The 22587-nt window shown below is 35.3% G+C and overlaps 1 protein-coding gene across 4 annotated transcripts in view; it reads right to left on the bottom strand.

Annotated features, from left to right (window-relative positions):
* LRBA (LPS responsive beige-like anchor protein) overlaps positions 1 to 22587 on the bottom strand; it is a 725574-nt gene that overhangs the window by 539944 nt on the left and 163043 nt on the right. For all 4 annotated transcript variants that reach the window (XM_079919265.1, XM_079919266.1, XM_079919268.1 and 1 more), the window contains 8 exons: positions 15048 to 16109; positions 13854 to 14029; positions 12845 to 12998; positions 12257 to 12437; positions 9035 to 9162; positions 8442 to 8549; positions 4784 to 4943; positions 1066 to 1513 (listed from right to left, as the gene is read on the bottom strand). In XM_079919265.1, the coding sequence (XP_079775391.1) occupies positions 1066 to 1513; positions 4784 to 4943; positions 8442 to 8549; positions 9035 to 9162; positions 12257 to 12437; positions 12845 to 12998; positions 13854 to 14029; positions 15048 to 16109 (2417 nt within the window). The remainder of the gene's footprint in view (positions 1 to 1065; positions 1514 to 4783; positions 4944 to 8441; positions 8550 to 9034; positions 9163 to 12256; positions 12438 to 12844; positions 12999 to 13853; positions 14030 to 15047; positions 16110 to 22587) is intronic.

Here is a 22587-nt window from a genome sequence, read left to right as displayed (position 1 = left end):
TATAAAGAGCATTACCGAGAAAATTAGTGAAACTTGAAAGGTGTTTCGAGATTTGACGGTAGTATTAATATTATATCAATGTTAATTCCTTATTTTGATGAATGTATTGTGGTTATGTAGAAAATATACAATAAAATATTCAAAAGGCGTGTAGTACTGTATCAATTTTCCCTCAACAGATTCAGGAAAAATAAAATTTCTTTTAACTGGCAACTTTTCTATAAGGCAGAGCTTGTTTTCAGATAAAAATATTGATTTTTGAAAAAGAATATGCTTAACAACTCTCATATATACATGTCTTACAGGCAGAATTTCAGAAAATTTAATATAAAGAAAATTTTCAAGCAAATTGGCCAAAGGTTTCTTAGGACAGCAGAACCAACAAAGTCAGGAATCTATAGTTAGCTTTCTCAAGCTGTCAAGACTCTGAACACTTTGTTGAATTCCTCAATCTGTCGGAATCCACAGATTCCCACCTTTTTTCACAAAGGCTGGCACAGTACTGACAGCAGGGGAATGAAAGGTAACCATTTGTAAATATAGGTGATTTTTAAGTTGTAACAAACGAAGAAAAAAATTATTTAATATACAACTTGCCAATGTAATATTAAAATTATTCTTAAACAATCTTAATAATTATGTTGATAAATAAAAATTTGAAATGATATACAAACCATACAAGAAAATATCCTTATAATTTTTAAAACTATATCAAAACATCCCTTTTTAATGTTGAAGCTACAAAATTTAACAAAGTTAAATTCTTGTTTAACCTTTAAATCCTTATAATTTATATATTTATAAACTAATGAGAACCTACTGTATAGCACAGGGAACTCTACTCAGTGCTGACCTAAATGAGAAGGAAATCCAAAAAAGAGGGGATATATGTATACCTATAGTTGATTCACTTTGCTGTACAGTATACACTAACACAACATTGTAAAGCAACTACACTCCAATAAATTTATATATTTATAAATTTATATATTTATAACCTTTAAATCCTTATAATTTATATATTTAAATCCTTATATTTATATATCTAAAGACTATTTACAGTACCTGTCAAAAGATCTGAACTGCACAGGCTGCTCAACAGATAGATCACCAAGAGCTCCAAGGCAGGCTGGTGGCAGAAGGGCAGGATCCACTGTGACTCCATCTCCTGGTATGTTAACCAAGCTTCGGAGAATGTCCTTCACATTGATATTTTTTGAAACGGGAACTGATGGTGCAGCCTTGTTATCCAATTCATTTTCTCCATCACTTTTGGTCTCCTGAGATTTACTGACTTCTGAAGAAAGAGTGCACAGCACCTCACTGATGGCATCTGGGCCTGCACTGACACTTGGAGGTGCTACAGGAGGAGCTACGTCCACATTGCTTCCTAAACCAGTAGCCATTTCTTCGCCAATGCCTGAGTCCCTCCTTCGAGCAGATGATGCACTTTCAGATTCTTCCATGGATGCTGGAGTTAATGGACTGAATGCTGCTGGTGAGTTTTCTCCATCTTACCCAGAAAAAGAAGAAAAGTATGAATTAAAAAATTTACAACTCATTTTAAAAAGGTACACTCAGTCCTAATTATTTTAAATTATGAAATATACAGCATGTTCTAAAAGGTAAAAAACAAATTAAATAATCTATAAAATGTACTCAGTAAATAATTAGATGGTTTAATAAAATAATAATAACAATAAATAATAACAAAATATCTTAGAAAACCCCAAACTGAATATGACATACCAATGGGTAGCAACACAAGGTTGAAAGCCATTGGCCTATAAGAAAAAGTCCAAAATCCTTAGGATAAAGTACAAGGTTCTTCAATAATATGAGTCGGCTAAGTTGTACACTTTATCAGGGCAGGGAATGTACGTTCTTTAACACTTCATCTCCAGCACCTATGACAATGCCTGGGCCTACAACAATGCCTGGCAAGTAGTAGGTAGTCAATAAGTATTTTTCAGATGACTATTCAACTCCAGCTTTATCTCCTGCTACTCATGGCATAACACATAATACTTTACAACACCAATAATTACCTCTACCTCAATCATGGTTTCTACTGCTAGAACACTTGTTACCACTCCTAAATAATTGAATAATTCAATGGTCCTTAAAATCTAGTTCAACAGGGAGCATCACCTTTTCTACTTGATTTTCATTCCCCCCAATCAGGTGTTCACTCCATTCCAACAAAAATGCTCCATCTTGCTAAATCCAATGGTCAGTTCTCAGTCCTAACAGCACTTGACATAGCAGCAGCAACTGATTATTCTCTCCAACGTGACAATACTTTTTTCACTTGGCTTACAGGACACGATGCTCTTCTGGTTTTTCATCTACTACCTTACTGTTGTTCCTTCCTTACCTCCTTCACTTCTTTTTCTCCTGGATTTCTTAACTTGAAGGGACTTAGTACTCAGTTCTTAATCCTTTTATCTTCTCTATCAACATTTATTTCCTTAGTGGTCTCATTAACTCTCAAAGTTTTAAATACCACTATTTCAATAAATAACTACACAAATAAATAAAATTCAGACTGTTATATATAACTGCCTACTCTGCATCTTCTTTTATATGTCTAAAAGACATCACAAACTCAACATGTTGGAAACTGAATTTCTTATCTTCTTCCTTTAGTATGTTTCACCTTCAGTCTATCCAAGTGCACCTTATAATCATTCTTGACTACCTTCCATCTTTTGCATATCCACAGCAAATATTTTAAAATCCTGTTTTCTCACTATCAAAATATATCCAGAATCTGACTGCTTCTCACTAGCCCTACAGCTACCACCCTAGTCCATCCCCAAAATTACCTCTTGCCTAGGTTATTGCAATATCCTCCTAACTGGCTATGTTAAGACTGTGACATTAATGGTTCTATTGGCCATGCTTCCTGGTATTCACCCCCTTGAGAAGTTGTTGAGTCTGGGCTGGGCCTGACTCACTGCAACCAACCGAATGTGGTAGAAGTGGGCCAGTTCTGTGCCCAAGCTTAAGATCTGGCAATCTGTACATTCTCAGAATCTCTGAACACCTCTATAAACAATCTGGCTACCTGGTTGGAAATTCATCTGAGAACAAGTAGCAAGGCCCCACACATACAACCCCAGCTTAGCCATTTCAGTCATTCAGCCCTAGCTCTTGGAGCCATTCTAGCTGAGGCACTAGATTAATGAGGAGAAAAGCCATTTCGGATTTTCCAACCCCAGCAAACAACAGGGGTTGAATCATTACCACTGAATCATAGCAGGGATGAATCATTACCACTGCGACTTATCTGAATCAAATTCATGGAATCATGATAACAAGACTAAAACAGTGAGTTTTGTGAGTTTTAGCTTTGAGGTAACATGTAACACAGCAGTACATAACTAAAACATTGGTTTTTCTTGCCCCGTAGGGTGTATTCTTAAAAGTGTTACTTTAAAAAACATATATCAATTCTAACTCCTGTACTCAAAACCCTCCAATAATTTCTCATTCTCCTTAGAGTGAAAATCCCTTTCTCCTTAGAGTGAAATACCCCCTTTCTCCTGGTCATTCCTGATAATTTTCCCCATTCAATTTTTCTTTTCTTAGGACTTAACATCTTCTAAAATAATCAATACTATACAATTTATTTATTAAATGTACTTATTTTCTACTTCCTCTCACTAGAATTCAAGCTCCAGGAGGGCAGACTTTTTTTTTCTTTTGTTCATTAATAATGAACAAGAACCTAGGAGGTACGGAATGAATACTGATTGGATAAATAAACCACCCCTGTTGGGTAACAGCTACTTCTATAACTACAATACCTGCTTCTCTATAACTGGCAGCTAATTTTATAACTTTCCCTATAACTGGCAGCTAATTTTATAACTCCAATTATTATAGTTATTTGTTAACAAATCTGTCTCATAAGAAAATATGTTATTTATTCTTTACAACAAATGTGGAGTTAAACAAAAATGTCTAATATTTTATTTGTAAAGAATAACATATTCTCGGGCTTCTGTGGTGGCTCAGTGGTTAAGAATCCGCCTGCCAATGCAGGGGACACAGGTTCGAGCCCTGGTCCGGGAAGATCCCACATGCCACAGAGCAGCTAAGCCCATGCACCGCAACTACTGAATCTGCGCTCTAGAGCCCGCGAGCCACAACTACTGAAGGCCGCAGGCCTAGAGCCCATGTTCTGCAACAAGAGAAGTCACCGCGGGCTTCCCTGGTGGCGCAGTGGTTGAGAGTCCGCCTGCCGATGCAGGGGACACAGGTTCTTGCCCCGGTCCGGGAAGATCCCACATGCCGCAGAGCGGCTGGGCCCGTGAGCCATGGCCACTGAACCTGTGTGTCCGGAGCCTGTGCTCCACAATGGGAGAGGCCACAACAGTGAGAGGCCCGCATACCGCAAAAAAAAAAAAAAAAAAAAAAAAGAGAAGTCACCACAGTGAGAACCCACGCACCACAACAAAGAGTAGCCCTGCTTGTCACAACTAGAGAAAGCCCGCACGCAGCAACGAAGAACCAAAGCAGCCAAAAATAAATAAATAAATTTATTTATTTTTTTTAAAAAAAGAATAACATTTTCTCATCTTTCAAATAGATGCCTCACTTAACGAACAGAAACCATCTCCCAATTGCAATGGTACTTAAAATATTTGGTTATTAGTAAAAATAAATACATACTCTCACTTTATACATAAATTCCAGAATCAATATTTTAACTATCATAAGTAGGTAATGTTTTACTTGAACTTTGGATGCCAGATAATAAAATACAGAAACTTACCAGGGAGTGATAAATTCCCGCTTTCACTACCAGTTTCCTTAAAAGACTGGCTATGCCTTTCATTTTGGGGTTCCAAAATGTCTCTGTACTTCGAGACCATAAGAACAGAGATAAAGTATACAACTGCCAAGGCTAAAAACTGTGCTTGTTTGCTATCCTCCTGGGGAAAAATAAAAGGAGTTGATCAAGCCACTATTAAATAACATGTTTGAATCTTACTTTACATGACAACATTCAAATAGAAAACATGTTCACAAATCTTTTAATATACACAGAAAATAGTAATGAATTCACCTGAGCAAAGATTAGGCAAATACTCTTGGAAAAATGCCTGTAAATATTAGGTTTTATGCTTGTGAAACATGAAAAGAGAGAAGCTGGCTTGTTTTTTTAAATTAAGTAACTAAATCTGAAGAGATATGTCCTAATATACTTTGTAAGGTTAATCAAACAGCAATTATCATTATATGTGAACAACTATTTTTGCTTCCAACCATAAGAATTAAAATGTTTTAAAAAATCAGAATAACAGTTTTCCTAAAAGACAGGCATTCAAGATTTTTTAAAGTAACATTATCACATACAGAACTGGATGCCAAAGAAATTCTCAAGAGTATTTTAAAATAATACAGACTCAAGTGTCCACAATTGAAAATATAGTGTCTGCCAGAAAGAAAAGGACAAACTCCAGACACGCAGGCTCAGCGGCCATGGCTTACAGGCCTAGCTGCTCCGCGGCATGTGGGATCTTCCCAGACTGGGGCACGAACCCGTGTCCCCTGCATTGGCAGGCGGACTCTCAACCACTGCGCCCCACCAGGGAAGCCCTGCTTAATCTTTTATAAATTATTTACACCTATCTAATCTTTATTTAGCCCATTAATATGTTCAGTGTTTACTAACTACAGTATGAAGTTTACAGTGTATGCCTGATTTGTGCCCAAATAAAAAATATCCCATAGATCCTTATGTTTAAGTCCTAACTCCTAAAACAAATTTACTTTCAATTGTAGCTGTCATTTATTGAATACTTACTGTGAGTCAGGCACTGTGCTATATTCATTAACCCATTTAAGTAAGCTGAGGCCTAGAGAAGTTAAGTAATTTACCTAAGGGCATACAGTAAATGAAAAAGCAAATCTGAACTCAGATTAGACTGATTAAAAACCTTAGCTTTTAACCTCAAGGTAATAATTTATTTATATCCCCAGTCTTAGGTCATTTCCTTTTTCTTCAAAGTTTGCTTATGCTAGAGAGGCTCTGGGATGTAGTTTGGGAAACACGGTCTTTTCTCTTTTCTAAAATTCTTGCAAGGTGATTATATAACTTCTATAATTACCAAAAAAATTAATTTGTTACTTTCAGAAATGAACACGGTAGACACAGGAGACACTCTTTCTCTGTCCAAATATCGTGATATAATAACCAATCAGAAAGTGCTAAAGAGCTGAATCATTCAGAGCCAGGGTGAGGAGCTGTGATTTCACTTTAAGTGCTATGGGAAGCCATTAGAGAACTTTTTTTTAAAAAACATCTTTATTGGAGTATAGTTGCTTTACAATGTTGTGTTAGTTTCTACTGTATGACAAAGTGAATCTACTGTATAACATATACAGCTATATGTATACATATTTCCCCATATCCCCTCCCTCTTGCGTCTCCCTCCTGCCCTCCCTTTCCCACCCCTCTAAATGGTCACAAAGCACCGAGCTGATCTCCCTGTGCTATGCAGCTGCTTCCCACTACCTATCTATTTTACATTTGGTAGTGTATATATATATCAATACTACTCTCTCACTTCATCCCAGCTTACCCTTCCCCATCCCTGTGTCCTCAAGCCCATGCTCTATGTCTGCATTTTTATTCCTGTTCTACCCCTAGGTTCATTAGAACCTTTTTTTTTTTTTCAGATTCCATATATATGTGTTAGCATACGGTGTTTGCTTTTCTCTTTCTGACTTACTTCATTCTGTATGACAGACTCTACGTCCATCCACCTCATTACAAATAACTCAATTTCGTTTCTTTTTATGGCTGAGTAATATTCCATTGTATATATGTGCAACATCTGCTTTATCCATTCATCTGTCAATGGACACTTAGGTTGCTTCCATGTCCTTCCTATTGTAAATAGTGCTGCAATGAACATTGTGGTACATGACTCTTTTTGAATTATGGTTTTCTCAGGGTATATGCCCAGTAGTGGGATTGCTGGGTTGTATGGTAGTTCTATTTTTAGTTTTTTGAGGAACTTCCATACTGCTCTCTATAGTGGCTGTATCAATTTACATTCCCACTAACAGTGCAGGAGGTTACCCTTTTCTCCACACCCTCTCCAGCATTTATTGTTTGTAGATTTTTTGATGATGGCCATTCTGACCACTGTGAGGTGCTACCTCACTGTAGTTTTGGTTTGCATTTCCATTAGAGAATTTTTTAAGCCAAAGAGTTACATCATCTATTCTAGATTTTGAAACTTCATTCTAGGAAATACAAAGTTACGGGGCAATAGACTCAACAACTGCTCAAGGAAAGAGAATGGGGAGAGAAGGAAGCAGCAATATTTGGTTCTAAAGTGGACCACAGTCAGTGGGTTCTAAAAAGCAAAAGTAATGGTTTCTTCATTAAAGGAATAATAACAGCTACCAAAAAGCAAAAAACTGAGATCCAGGGAGGCATTATAGTACAATGGTTAAGATCAAAGTTTCAAGAATCAGACTCCCTAGGTCCTTAATCCACTTCTACCTCTCACTACTTGTAGGATTTTAAGCAGACTATTTAAGCTAATACTGCTATCTTTCTCATAGGATTATTCTGTGAATTAAATGAGGTAATACATATAAATCATCCAGTTATATGCTTAATACAAAATAAACTATTAGTTATAGCTAATAATTATTACCTATAACTACTTTTAACAAATTGTATACTTGTATAAAGCTTAGTGAAGAATCAAAAGAGGACTAAAACACTGGAGAAAGAGAAGGGAAAGTTAAAAATTCAAGTTATAAAGTTTATTTTTAAAAAATGTATACGTAATATAGAGCAGCTAGTACTAAACACACAGTAAGTGTTCAATAAATATTAATGATTATACTTTTTTATATGACTTTACAATTCCTACATGAAATTCTGCCATATTATATATCAAAATTAGCTAAAACGAAACTATTTTTCATCTTTAAAAAATTTAAAACACCACTCCCGACATTTCATCGTGTATTTTTATATCATATAAAACTTTCAGAGCACAGATTCTGGAGTTAGAATCCTATCATTTACCAGCTCCATTAGCTTGAACAAGTTACCCAAGCTCTCTGTGCTTCAAATTCCTCATTCATGAAATGGGAATTACAAAGTACACAAATCAAGAAGTTGTTGGAATGAATAAGAACATATGAAGCACTTACAATGCTTACTATGTAATAATGTGTTTTTCTTTTTGGTAGCAATACTCTGATATATTAGCTCCATTTATATAAACAATATTTTTAAGATTCTAAGATTCTAAAATCATTGTCAAGAGAACTGGTATCTAGGCCTTCTTATTTCTACCTGACTATTTTATATCACAAAGAGTGTTCACTCTCAATACTTTGGGCCTCAGAGGAAATATGTATCAGCTAAGAGAATATGTAAAAGAAATACTGTAACTTACTATGTCTCTGAAGACAACTGCCCTAAGTCGATTAATATCCATGTCTTGTAGAAGCCTGTCAAAATCTCTTACTGGAGATATACCACCAGTTACAATATCCACCGGACTCTATTTAAGACAAAAAAATATAAATATATACATTACACAGACATTTTAAAAAATAAACAGTATTCCATAGGCTATAATGTTGTTTTTCCCAGTTTATTTTCCTACTTCTTTCTGTCTTCTTTTTTTTGGGTGTCAGGATGGGGGTGGGGGATGTAGAAGGGAGTCATGAAGGAAAAAAGAAACTGCATGCTAACTCACCGTTTCACCGAGTACGTGAAACACAAATTGACATACTTGAAGGAAAAGGTATCATGGACACAAGGAAAGTAAACATTTGGAAAAGCAGACAAGATTAAGTATAAGCAAATCTTTACTGTATACTTAAACACAAATATTTGAAGGTTATGTCCACAGGCTAAAATAACTATTTTAGGACCTCTGTCAAATTTATTTAACTTTATGTTGAAATGAACAAATAAATTTAAGATCTTAATCGTAAAATGAGAGAATGCTTTTTTATTTAATTAATTATTCTGTATGCTTACCTTTGCTGCAGATTTCCCCATGGGAATCAGGCCGTGTGTTGTTTTCTGGACTTTCCCTGCTTTGCCTTTAGTTCTCAGCTGTGAATGCTGTTGACACTCTAAGCAATTCCTTACGGCCACTGCACACACTGTAATTTATTTTAAGGAAAAAATTGGGCAAGAAAAAAATTATATTTAAGATTATGAGACTGACGAAACTCACCTATACGAGTTACATAAGATTTGAAACATTACCTTCAGCAAATTTCTAAAATGTCCCTGGGCTTTATCACCCACTGTTTGTTTTCTGACTTTGTTAGCTACTCTGTTAGGGCCCACTGCTAAAAGAGAATCAGTTCAGGAACCTTAATAAACACTGTACTGTTTCTTAGGTCTCACATAAGCTACTTGAAATAATCTTCTATGGAGGAAAAGATAGGGAAGAAAAGAACTTTTTTTGAAGGTGTAAGAAAGTAGAAAGTAAATCACATTGCCATCAACTAGTCCAGGGTAAAATAACCTTCTATTACCTTCATTAAAGTACAATAGTTAAACTAGAAACTTGCATGTTTTTCTTAAAATTTTTATCATTACAGCATGATATTAATAGAGACTGAGAGAGGGTAGAGCATTAAAAGGAATATTTATAGAATCTACCTTTTACTGGCTTTCATTAAAACTGTTTAAAAGGCAGGGGACAAAAAAGAGATTGTGATTAATATACAGTCTAAAATTACCTCTCTAAACATCTCACTTAGGCAATTAACTCAAGTTATTTAGAAATTAATTTCGAATTTTAAGTAATAAATTAGGTAATACACAATTGACTATGAATTGATTGATATCATGTAATCATCTCAATTCCCAACCAATTTGGTAGCACTGAAGGTATTTGTCTCAACAAGAGTGAGAGAGCAAATTAGGAACTAAATAGCAAACTTGAGTGATAACGACCTTAACTGTCACCAGACTATCATATGGCTAGCACACACAGAATTGAAAAGGGAAAGTATTGAGAAAGGTGCTGAAAGAGAGCAACAACAGTTGGGAAAAGGGAACGAACACAGTGAAGAAGGGAGGGAGAGAGAATATGGAATACAACTCTGTCAAATTTGGAGTCAGGCCCAGGAAAATAACTCTTCCACTACTTTCGTCACACGTTGCATAAAATCAAGTTTGGGTCTGCATTACAAAGTTAAAAACTACATTTGAATGCCTAGTATCAATCAATCTCAGTAGCACAGTTTCTTCTTACCGTTGCCATCCTACATTCTCAACCCCAACTTCAGGAAAACAGGAGTGAGGAGACCAGGGATCAAAACATATGGACTGGGACTTCCCTGGTGGCACAGTGGTTAAGAATCTGCCTGCCAATGCAGGGGACGCGGGTTCAAGCCCTGGGAAGATCCCACATGCCACGGAGCAACTAAGCCCATGCGCCACAACTACTGAGCCTGCGCTCTAGAACCTGCCTGCCACAACAACTGAAGCCTAGAGCCTGCAACAAGAGAAGCCATCACCATGAGAAGCCTGCGCACTGCGTCGAAGAGTAGCCCCCACTCACCACAACTAGAGAAAAGCCCGCACGCAGCAACGAAGACCCAACGCAGCCATAAATTAATTACTTATTTTTTTAAAAAAAACAAAAACATTTGGACTGTTTACCAAGCTTACCATATTCTATTAAGTGATCCTGAACAAGGAGAACATGTGGTGCTGGAGTACACTGAATTATTTCCTTATTTTCTTCTACAGTTATGAAAATGAGGGAGATACGGTATTCCCCTAGCTTCTGAATCTAATACTTCTTGAGTATAGTGAAGCACTGCTAGTGTAGTCTTGTACTTTCAATTCCAAAAGTGCACTCTTTTTAGGAAAGTGGAAAGGTTTTAAAAATGGCATATACAAAAGCAATGGGTTCTAAATATTTTAATTATATTACTGATATAAAGTTTAAGGGTGTATCTTATAACAGAAAGAGTAGGAACATTAGTTAAACTATATTCAAATTCCAGCTCTACCAATTTATAGCTTTTAAATTTTTGGCAAATTTCCTAATTTCTTTGATCTCAATTTTCCTCATGAAAAAAAGGAAGAAAATACAAATGAATGAATGGCTGGAAGAAAATGATTGGTGACTCGTGAAAATCAGCAATGACATATGACAGTAGTCAATAAATGATAGCTTCTGTTTTGTTGTGCTTACCGTTTCAATCTCTCTCAATTAAAATTTTTTTAAAACTCCCTAAAAATAGTATACCAAGTCCTTTAGAGCATCCTAAGTTTAAAAGTACTTTGAATAGCATTTTGAGTAAAAATAATTATTGTACCAAAAAAAATGTAAGTACATCTGTTTAAGTAACGGATATTCTTGCTAAATATGGGGAAATACTTCATTAACTAATTAGATTTTCCACTGTTGGTATTATATTTTCATAGGTGCCTTATTTCTAATTTGTCTTCATATGGCCATGGTTCCTAAAGATTTTGCTTCCATTTTTTGGTACCCGTTTCTCCACCTACTTCTCTCCATTTAATAAGCAAATCATTAACAAAGTCTCAGTATTTATGACTAGATACAGGACACCTTCTGCATAGAGAAAAAATTTTCTTCTTCACCTAAGGAAGTTCAGATATCACTAAAACTTCATTTAATTTACTTTAACTTTCACCTAAGGAAGAATTGCCTCCAGGAGAAGAACAGAGATTTAATAATCTTACTAACTGCTTTAACAAATTATCACAGCTTATTTGGATAAAGGCTATACTTGAATGATGCTAGTTTAGAACCTTGCTACTCAAGTGTGTTTGTTAAGAGAAGCAGCATCAGCATTACCTCGTAGAAAGGCAATTTTAGGTCTCATCCCAGACCTATACAATCTAATCAGCATTTCAACAAGATCCTTTGGTGATCCATGTGTATGAATCATCTTAAAATTTAAGAAGCACTACTTTAAAGCAAAAGAGATTGGGGGGTTGGGGGTGGGCGGAGAAGAAGTAATGCTGACCAGAATCAATGCAGAATTTTCAAAACACGTCCTCCTGCTCTATTACCTTCACAAGTACTACTATAGCCAGTACATACACAGTCCTTCACTCTTTGGAGGCTAAAAAGTAGCATAAGACAAATTGCCTAGCACACTTTTTCCCACCAACAGGAAAAAGAAAATGTTCAATTTAATACGTCTGGATCACTGAAAATTTTTTAAGTAAATTCCTAAGTAATGGGTTTTAACAGCTCACCCAGTCGGAGACACTGCCGCAGAATTCCTCCAGATGACATATTTTTTTCAGCTTCAATTTCAGTAAAGCCAAGAGAACTTGCAAATATAAGAACATCCACAAGGCTGATTAGTCTCTGCAAAAATGTCACAGAGGCTTCTATTGAAAGGCCTTGAGTAGGTTCAATATTCTCCAGCTCATGCTGTAAGGAATAAAGTTTGACATTTACATTTATGTTCTGATAAAAATCCAATTTTATGAGATACAGTCCACAGATCTCTAAATTTTACAAAAAGCCAGGCTTTCACAAATCTACTTCAACAGAGGGATTTCCTTATCATTTCATCTAAAAAAAAAGCATACATACAGGTGAAACACTGTCAGTCATATTCTTCACTAACTCATTCATCCCTAATAATTAAACATTCTTTTTAGTCCCTTCATTCCTGGAACAGATTCTAAGGTCCTTTCAAGTAATTATAAAAGGATTCTGTTGCTTTTGAATTACAGAACCTATGATGCATAGTAACAATCACATTCAAGTTTTAATCAATAAGAATGCATAAGTCATGTTTTCACACCAACTTTATATAGTAGTTAAGTCCTTACTGTAGCCGATGTAGCAGCTGAAAGCAATGGCAGTATACCCCCGCAAGCCATGACCATATTGTCCATCACTTGAGAGATGAGATGAATTGTGTTGTGTACAAAGATGACATTATCACTGCTATTCACGAAGTCCATTACTGTCTTTGTTGAATGGCTGTCCAAAGATAAATGATGTTTACTGATAAAGCTAAAAAAAGGAAATCACAGTTTGCCTACTTGAGGGGAGGGAGGATAAGAAGGTGCTTTTGCTTCATCTTGAAAGCTGAGGAAAGATAATGATGCGGCAGGCATTTTGGAGGAGGGTGTATACTTCCTTAGAAGATGTAGACCATTCCATATCAGCAGTTACTACACATGCCCTTTTTCAGTGCTGAAATGTTAACACTATTCATCTTACACTTAATATAAAAGTTGAACTAAATTATCCTTAACTAGGACCAAAATTAAGAAGTGGCAAAAACTAAGAGGTAAATGGTGCTAAATGTGCTATTAAAAACGATTTTTCTAATAACGTTTTCTTAGACAATGCCATGAAATGTCCTTAAACAGAATAAGAGTAGTATACAAATAACAATAAACACATTAGGCACTTTTAAAATCATAAATCATACAATGGACGATAATCTGAAATACACAGACTCTTTATACTAAAAATACAATGGAAAATTAGATGTTTTACATAAATCCCAATTTTCTTTTTTTTACTATTTCTAGAAATAAACCCAGTCAGTAGACCTACATTCAGGCAAATTATATGCTATATTATATGCTGTAAAGTACACAGCAAATTTTTTAAAAGAAAAATTTTCAAGTTTTTATACTCTAAATATGGTACCTCATTTATATGAGAATAAACATTAATTCAATAAAACCCTACCACAGAAATAAGTTATAACCTACTTTTTAAGCAAATGACTGAAATTAATTGCAAAATGTCAACTATATAAATTTCTTTGAAAACAAACACTAAAATTTATATACATCTTCTATAATAAACATATGGACAAACCTTCTCCACATCTGTATGTCTGTTTCTATTGAAAATAATAGATCAGTGAGCAAACGCTGATGCACTTGAGACCATCTGAACTCTGGAATACGGAACATAGATCTGGAATTCCTCCTTTGTCCATTAACTGCATCTGGTGCTGTTCCCTGCCCTGGCTGCTCCTGTTGCCTTGACATCTAATAGAGAAAGTTAAAAAGAATAAAATCAGTTCAACTTCAAAGGTAGACATTAATAACTTAATAGCTTCTATGTAATTCATCTAACAAATACTCACATTTTAAGATACTAAGGGACTAAATCAGAGAAAAATTATCAATGAGTAATAACATTAATACATTTAAAGCAAAGATGTAAAAAATGCGAAATCAGCACAACGCAGCAGTAACTGGCCAGGAACCATGTTAGTATTATCACCAGCTAATGCAACATTTTATAAAGGAATCAAGAAGCTTTTGGTTTTGAACACTGACATAAAAGAAAAGCCATAGCTGGATTATAAATTGGCTAGAATTAAGAAAAAACAATGCGCGTCCGGAGCCTGTGCTCTGCAACGGGAGAGGCCACAGCAGTAGGAGGCCCACGTACCGCAAAAAAAAAAAAAAAAAAAAAAAGAGTTGGAGGAGGAGAAGTAAGAGTTGATTAAAGTGGGAAATGACAACATGCACCCACAGTGGTGTCATGAATCTCTCTGAGACACTGGTAAGGAAGAAAGCTGTGTCTCTGGATCGCACAAAGTCTCCTGTCTCTTAAAAAAGTAAACAGACCTCATGGAACAATTTTAAGCCACATACTTTGTATCTAAAATCATACACTGGCAGGTGGTTTTGCAGGAAGGTAGTCCTAGATTCTGCTTAAAAACTAACGTCCTAACTATGACTGGGTCATCAAATAAAGGGTAAAAGTATTTCCAATGTTTGCTTTATAAGCTAAAAATACACTAACACTGAAACTTGAAAGTAGTAACTTTTGACGATACTGTGGTGAAAATAATAATAAAAGCTGCCATTTAACAAACTCATACTGAAAGCCAAACCCTGTGCTAAAGATAATAATCTTCACATTCACTGCATTTATGTAATTGCAAATAGGTTATGAACCAATTCCAAAATAAAATAAAATAAAATCTAAGTCTATACACTTGTCCTATTTCAACTCAATGCAAATACACTTCAAGAAGATAATAAATATAATCACCTCAAGCACAGGCTGATGACGCTGAGATGCTTCCATGTTTGTAGTGGCCTTCAATTCCAATCTCTCAGTATCTGTAGCAACACTGGAAGCATCCAACTTAGCAATCCTCTGCTCAGAAGTAGTAGGAGACTCGAAGGTACTACTATTAGAATCACTATGTAGTTTGGTTTCTCCGGCGAGGTTAGCCTTCTCCCCTACCTCCAGCATCTGACCAACATCTGATTGAACAGTTGCTTGGGAAGCAGTAGTTCCTGGTGAGGTAGCTGAAGACCCTGATGCTGTCATAGTCAAGACTTCAGAATCTTTAGGATCTCGAGTTTCAGTGTCAGTTTGTTTCTTACTTACAGGTTGTTCCTCTTGAAATATTAACTTGTGGTCATTACTAAACGTGTCCATTCTTTCATTGGCTTCAGAAGCAGCTGGAGACAAACTGTTATCTTGGAGCTCTGTAGGTAGACTGGCTTCCTCAGTAGGAATACTTTCTACCTTCAGTTCTACATAATCATCATCTTCTTCTTCCTCTACTACAGACTTATCCAATAATTCTGGCACCTCTGAAGCATCCTCTTCTGAAGGAGAACTTATGGAAGCAGTTACTTCATTGACAGTCATTATATCTTTGCCAGTTGTTTTAAAAGAATCAGAGGAAACAGTCACAGCTTCTATTATGTCAGAAGATCCTTCTAAACTCTCTGCATTAGTTGTTTCATTTTTCAGTGTTTCTTCTAAAGGGACTTCATCCAGTAACTCCTGATTTTCTTGCACAGTTGTCCTTTCTTCATTAGATGTATTGTGAGTTTGCAGTTCAACAATGGATGCAGATTCTACTGAACTTGTCTTCCCAATGCTTGACTTTTCATCACTAGTTCTGGTGATATGAGAAGAAGGAGGAGAATCCTTTGTATCTGATTGCTGGGATCCTACTGAAACATTAACATCCCTGCTAATGCCAGAGACTGCTTGAATTGGACTTGAAGAACACTGCCCTATTTCTTCATCAACTTTTCCCTGGTGTTCCCTAAATATATTGGCAAGGTTTTCTTTATGTATTTCAAAAGTGACCTACATGAAAAACATACAAGCAGTCAAAACATGCAAAAAAAAGAAAGAAAGAACAGAGCATACAGAACATAAAAATATTTAATTTTTCAAATATATGGTTTATATAATGCAGTAAGACAGTTTTTCTATAATATCTTTATTTACAGAATGATAAACAAAAGGTAAGTCAATCACAAAAATCTAAACAGTCAAAAACTTATAGCTAATCTTAATGCTAACAGGTAGCATGGCATCAAACAATAACAAGAATATAGTTATTTAACCTATTCTTAAAGACATATAATGTAGGAAAAGAGTACATTATATTCTACTGACTTCTATAACTTGTACCAGGATCTAAGTATGTACCATTGGGAAGTGCTTTGTGCACTACGTAATATATTGTTTCAAATGCAATGAAAACCCATCTCCCCATGATTTATTCTCAGCAGAGATAAAAAATATCAATTATGTTCACTTCATATATGATGCAAATCACACACTTAGATATTATACATATTATAGCAGCTCTCTATATATTTATTAAGCTACTAAAACTTTCTCTTACTTACTAAGCTAAAGAATATAAATTCTTTTAGCAATGAAATGAAAAGATCCAACTCTTTCCCTAAGGTCAACCATAATTTTCAAAGTTGAACTGATCACAAATGGTCTGAAAGTTCCAGTTCATCCATCCACACAACCATTCATTCCACTTGTATGCTGTATGTAAGAGATTACTATGTATTCAGCACTGTGAACATCCTCATATCATGCTTATTAGACTTTTACCCAAATAAATGGAAAACTTTTACGGTTAAAGTATGAAAGACAGTGCTGTGATTTTCAATGTCAAAAGGTTTATGAATTTCTTATCTCATCAAGCATCATTATCTTATAGCCACCATTATGTGACTGCTGCTAGTGAATTTCAATGGCAACACCTCTCAAAAAAATAAAAGTATAATACATGCAGAAGGTATAAGCATAATTATCGTTTATCAATGCTGGAATTGTTTGCTTATGTAATCTATATTATTATAACATATATAGTAAATTGAACCTTTTAGTCAACAAACCTTTATTGAGCCCTAGTATAGGAGGATGGTAGATGATAACAAAAAAAGAAAAGATGATTTTTCATGCCCAAAGATTCACAGGCCTTTTTGAATCACAGATGTGTATCCACGTGGATACAAGGCAAACAAAATTATAAATAATGCACAATGTACACAGTTCCTTCCATAGCTATTAACTAGCCTTTGCTCATTACATATGCAGTACATTCTTGCCATAATGTGGTATAGCTAAAGATAAGAATGTTTAGGAAATAAACATTTTCCTAATTTTAAATATGTGGGGAACTTTTTTGAATATTTCAAAATGAAATGCATGTATGCAACACTAAAGAGTAAAATGGCACAATGACATGAACAAAATATCAATTTCTTTTACACCCAGAAGGCTGATATCTTCTTTGAACAATGTTCTTTATTTTAATTGACCAATTCCTCATTTATTCATTCAAGAAAACTTTACTGAACATCTACAGTATGCCAGACACTGTGTGATGAAAAACAAAATGTTCCTACCTTCATGGTGCTTATACCCTAATGGAGTAGATGAAAAATAAACATGTAAATATATAAGATAATGTCAAGTAATAGTAAGAGGTTTGAAGAAAAAAAGGAGATAGAGAATAACTGAAGATGACAGTCTAGATGGGAGGGTATGTTTTACTAGGGTAACTGGGAAAGGTCTCTGGAGATGTTATGTTTGAACAGAGACAAGAATAAAGTGAGAGAGCAAGTTACATGAATATCATGTAATGAAAAGACTTTCAGGCCGAAGGAAGAACAAATGCAAAGGCCCTGGAGACAAAATAAGCTCCGTACGTTTGAGAAGCAATAAGAACCCAGCACACAGAGACTGTAGGTGATAAAGTCAAAGATGCAGCCATTGGCTAGATCATGATTAGAGAGCAGTACAGACTATGTTAAAGACTGAATTTTATTCTGATACACATGTAATGTATAATACAACAGTCTTATAGAATGAGTTTAGTTTTGAATAATCATTGGGTTTGATTTTATTCAAATTAAGGATTTTTAAAATTTTTATTATAAAATGTATTAATAAACATGAATATATACAATCTATAGGTACAGGTTAAAGAGTAATTTTTTAATCCCATGTTACCCACATCAAGAAACAGAACACTATTACTACCTCACAATTCCCCTATGTGCCCATTCCCAACTGTGCTCCCAATCTCCCCACCCCTATCAAGAGGAAATCAGTATCCTGGCATTTCTATTAACTGTTTCCTACTTGTTTTTTTAATAGTTTTACTACCTAAAAACTAAGAAGCTAAGTATACCATAAACCCAGCTAGTTTTGTAAAAGAAAGGCCAATATTGCCACAACAAAGAAAGGCTCCAAGGAGAAGACAAGCTACACAGAATCTGTGCATTGGAGCCGGCTCCAGCTTCTCTAAGAGGATATATAAGGCTATTTTGGGGAAGTCTATAGGCAAGGTCATTAGGAAACACTGGGAAATATACAGGATAAGAGAATCTATGAGGCCTAGTGGGGGCCAGGTAGTGGGTATTTGGCATAAGTAAGGTCCAAGAAGAAAACTATTTTATATTGTATTGTCCAATTCTAAGCTCACTATTCTACTCTCAGAAGGAGAACAAAGCAGACCACATTTTTGAGGGGTGAAGTGAGAATCTTCAGGTGATCCAGGCAGCAGGACTAGAGAGAACAGGAACTAATCAACACATGGTGAAGACAAGTAGTCATGAGAACATGAGCCCATCTCATGTGGGTAATTTGTCCTCAGGCTTTAAAAAGATGTTACAAAGGCATCTGGCATTTTAATAATAATAGCTCCCCCTATATCTGTATCTTAAGTCAAACTATTCCAGTTTTGATGGACAGTCATATGTCTGCTACACAGCTGCCATTCTGGGACCTCCCTTCACTACAGTCTTGGAGATCCCCTTCATCTTTCTCCTGTTTCCTATATCCCATATCTTCCTCTTTGTTTTATTCTCTCCTTTTGATGCGGTATATCCTCCAGTCTGCTTGAAATTTTTGAGACCTAAAAGTAAATTTATTCTACCTTCATACTTAAAAGTCAGATAAAATTGTAGGTCGGAAAACATTTACCTCCAGAATATGAAAGTTATTTCTTCACTGCCTTCTTACTTCTGTGCTTACTGTTGGGAAGTGTGAGATCTTTCTGATTCCTGATACTTCATACGACTTATTTTGTTCTTTTTCGTGAAATTTTATAAAGTCCTCTCTTGTTCCTAGTGCTTTGAAATTCCACAATGATTCTTGCAACCGGTCTATTCTGATCCACTGTGCTAAATATACCCACTGGGCCCTTCCAGTCTAGTAACAAATATCCGTTGGTTCTGGGAAATTTTCTTGAATACTTTACACCTTCTTCCCCGCTTTTACCCCTGTTCTCCCTTTCCGGGATTTCTATTTTTTGAGATTGCACTGATTGGTCCTCTAATTTTCTTACCATTTCTCTATTTTTCATCCCTTTGTCTTTTGGTTCTACTACCTGGGAGAGCTCCTCATCTAACTCTTAAACACGTTTTTCATCTCTCTTATGTAATTCTATACTAGTCACTTGACTTCTCTGCTGCTCATATTTTTCCTCTCTAAAATGGGTAGTACAAGGGTAAATACAGATCTAGAAGATTTCATATTTTAAATTTTCCCTGGTGCAAAAAGGGAAAGAAAACTCCCTGTCTCCTCTTTTAGCATTTCCTTTAGAAAACCTCAAGTTGGAAATACTTTCTCTGGTAACTGGAGACGTATGTAAATCTTTTTAAAAGATAATAAGCCTTTTTCTAGTTTAGCATCCCTAGGATATCTTTCCTGGGGGCACTGGAGACATTTCTTTCAAACATGAACATCAAGAATGATGGTGCCCTGTCTCCTGTCTCAGTGAGAGTTTCAGCTTATGTGCTTGGCTCCAAGATATAACCTCTGAACATCCGAAAAACTACTCAGAATAATTCTGGATGATCACAGACATGTGGAAATAAGACTGAATCAATTACATTTAAATAATGAAAGATGAGGACTTCCCTGGTGGCGCAGTGGTTAACAATCTGCCTGCCAATGCAGGGGACATGGGTTCGAGCCCTGGTCCGGGTAGATCCCACATGCCACAGAGCAACTAAGTCCGTGCGCCACAACTACTGAGCCCACGTGCCACAGCTACTGAGGCCCACATGCCCTAGAGCCTGGGCTCCACAACAAGAGAAGCCACCACAATGAGAAGCCCAAGCAGCACAACAAAGAGTAGCCCCTGCTCGCTGCAACTAAAGAAAGCCCGTGCACAGCAACGAAGACCCAACGCAGCAAAAAATAAAATAAATAAGTACATTTATAAATAATAATAATAATGAAAGATGAAACAGGGGCATTAAGTGAAAAGAATCACAAATGTTTTAACAATATAAGTGTATTCTGAGCCAACATCACAAAGTACAAAGTGATAGAAACAGACAGAATCATTGCAAATGTCTGGAAAAACACATAAGTAAAAATCAACAAAGTTTGAAGCAGCAGAATGCGAATAAAAAATTAAAACTTTTAGTGATTGAAATTAAAAATAAATCCAAATAAACTGAGACATTGGATAATTAGTAGAGTAAGGATAAGTTTTCATCCTATGACAAGACCAAGTGATACTCCTAATGTGAGGGGGGACTGCCACCTCCCTAGTTCAACTAATATAACTATCACAAAAGAAAGTTATCAGCAAAAACACTGCAATCCATTTCAAAACCAAGTATGCTCCTATACTAAAGAGCACTGTTTTGAAGAATGAATAAAACAGACTTGAAACTGAAGAGTTAGAACCTACATTACTGCCACTATAAAACTTATCCAGGATGTTAAAACAGTACAGTAAAATTTCAAAATCCTATGACTATACCTGCCCAATGTATTTTTATGATGAATGTCAATCATCATCCTAAAATGGTGTACAACAGGGATTTAATGGACATTTCCAAAGCTTACATCTAAATACTACTATATATATATATTTTTTTCTTATTAGGTAATAGGATACAAACTTAACAGAAAAAAATGTGAAAATGGTAAGAGTCCTAAAAAAAATTCATTCACACTTTTATGTTAATGCTTTTATTAAGGTTACTAACGTAGTGGTATCATAGAACAAAAGTTTTATAACACCTTACTGTAGCAATAGCATATAGTCAATTATATAGAACTGATCTTTCTTGCGGATTATAAACAATCTGAGGAACTCCTCTTGGATTTTCATGTCCCCTTCAGCGCCAACAAAAGATACATATTTTTGCTATCACAAACTCTCTCTTAAAGATTTGTTTCCATGATGCTCTTACTAGTATTCACTTAAGTTACAACTTCCATGACTGTCATCATAGTTAGTCTTTCAACCATTTGATAAGAGACCATTCATTCTAAAGGTGAAATATAGGTACGTGTAATATATTTCTTTCTCAATTCTAACTACATTCATAACCAGCAGACAAACTTTCAACTGTCCATTGGAAAAGATAGGTTAAAAGGTAGTATTTAACATTAATTTTTCAAGCACAAGAAGATGGTTTCTATAATACATATTTCAATTCAAAGCAATGTACAGTTTCATAAAGTACATTCTTAATGTGCCACAAGGAATATATTTCCTTTTGTGATAAACAGATTTGCAGTCAAATCTGTACCAAAATAGTGCTTTGTCTTTCCTAAGCAAACCAACTCTTTCCTTTGTAAATATGAATATTAGAAGTGCTTTCACATTTTTGAAGTTGATTTTTAAATCTCCTTTTAATTTACTCCAATAGTCGAAAAGCTAAATGGCAACTGAGTAATTATCACTGTTGTTATTTTTTTGATACCGTTCTCCTAAAGGTATTTGTGACTGATAATTCCTAATTACCAGATACTGTTCTAAATTATTCAGCTAAAAGACTAGTTATTAATGTTCACAATCACTAGATAGCTAATCTATAGCTGTTTGTAATGTTTGGAAAGTACTTCTATAAACTACTAAAGATACTCATAAGCTAATAACTATAACATTTCTTCAGCCATTACTTTCAACTTAATTGACATTCAAATTTACTGATTAGGAGATAAAAGATGAATGCAATATATCAAGAGATTAACATTATTAATCCATGTATTAAAAAATTTAACCTGTAAAATTTAGACTTTTAAATGTTAGCAAGGTTTAGGAACTGGCTTTCTTTTTGGAAGTAAATATATCTCTTTCATTGTATGTTATTTTCCTTTGGAAATACCAGCTGTATATGATATGCTAACTTCTAATTCTTAGGTTACCAAGTTTTCCACAGTTGATAAATAAGATATATTTTTCTTTGAAAATAGCTGAGGGACTTTCCTGGTGGTGCAAGTGGATGGGACTCCGCGCTCCCAATGCAGGGGGCCCGGGTTCAATCCCTGGTCAGAGAAC

The sequence above is a fragment of the Stenella coeruleoalba genome (assembly GCF_951394435.1).
Source record: "Stenella coeruleoalba genome assembly, chromosome: 4".
NCBI lineage: Eukaryota > Metazoa > Chordata > Mammalia > Artiodactyla > Delphinidae > Stenella > Stenella coeruleoalba.
This window is presented reverse-complemented; position numbering and strand designations above follow the sequence as displayed.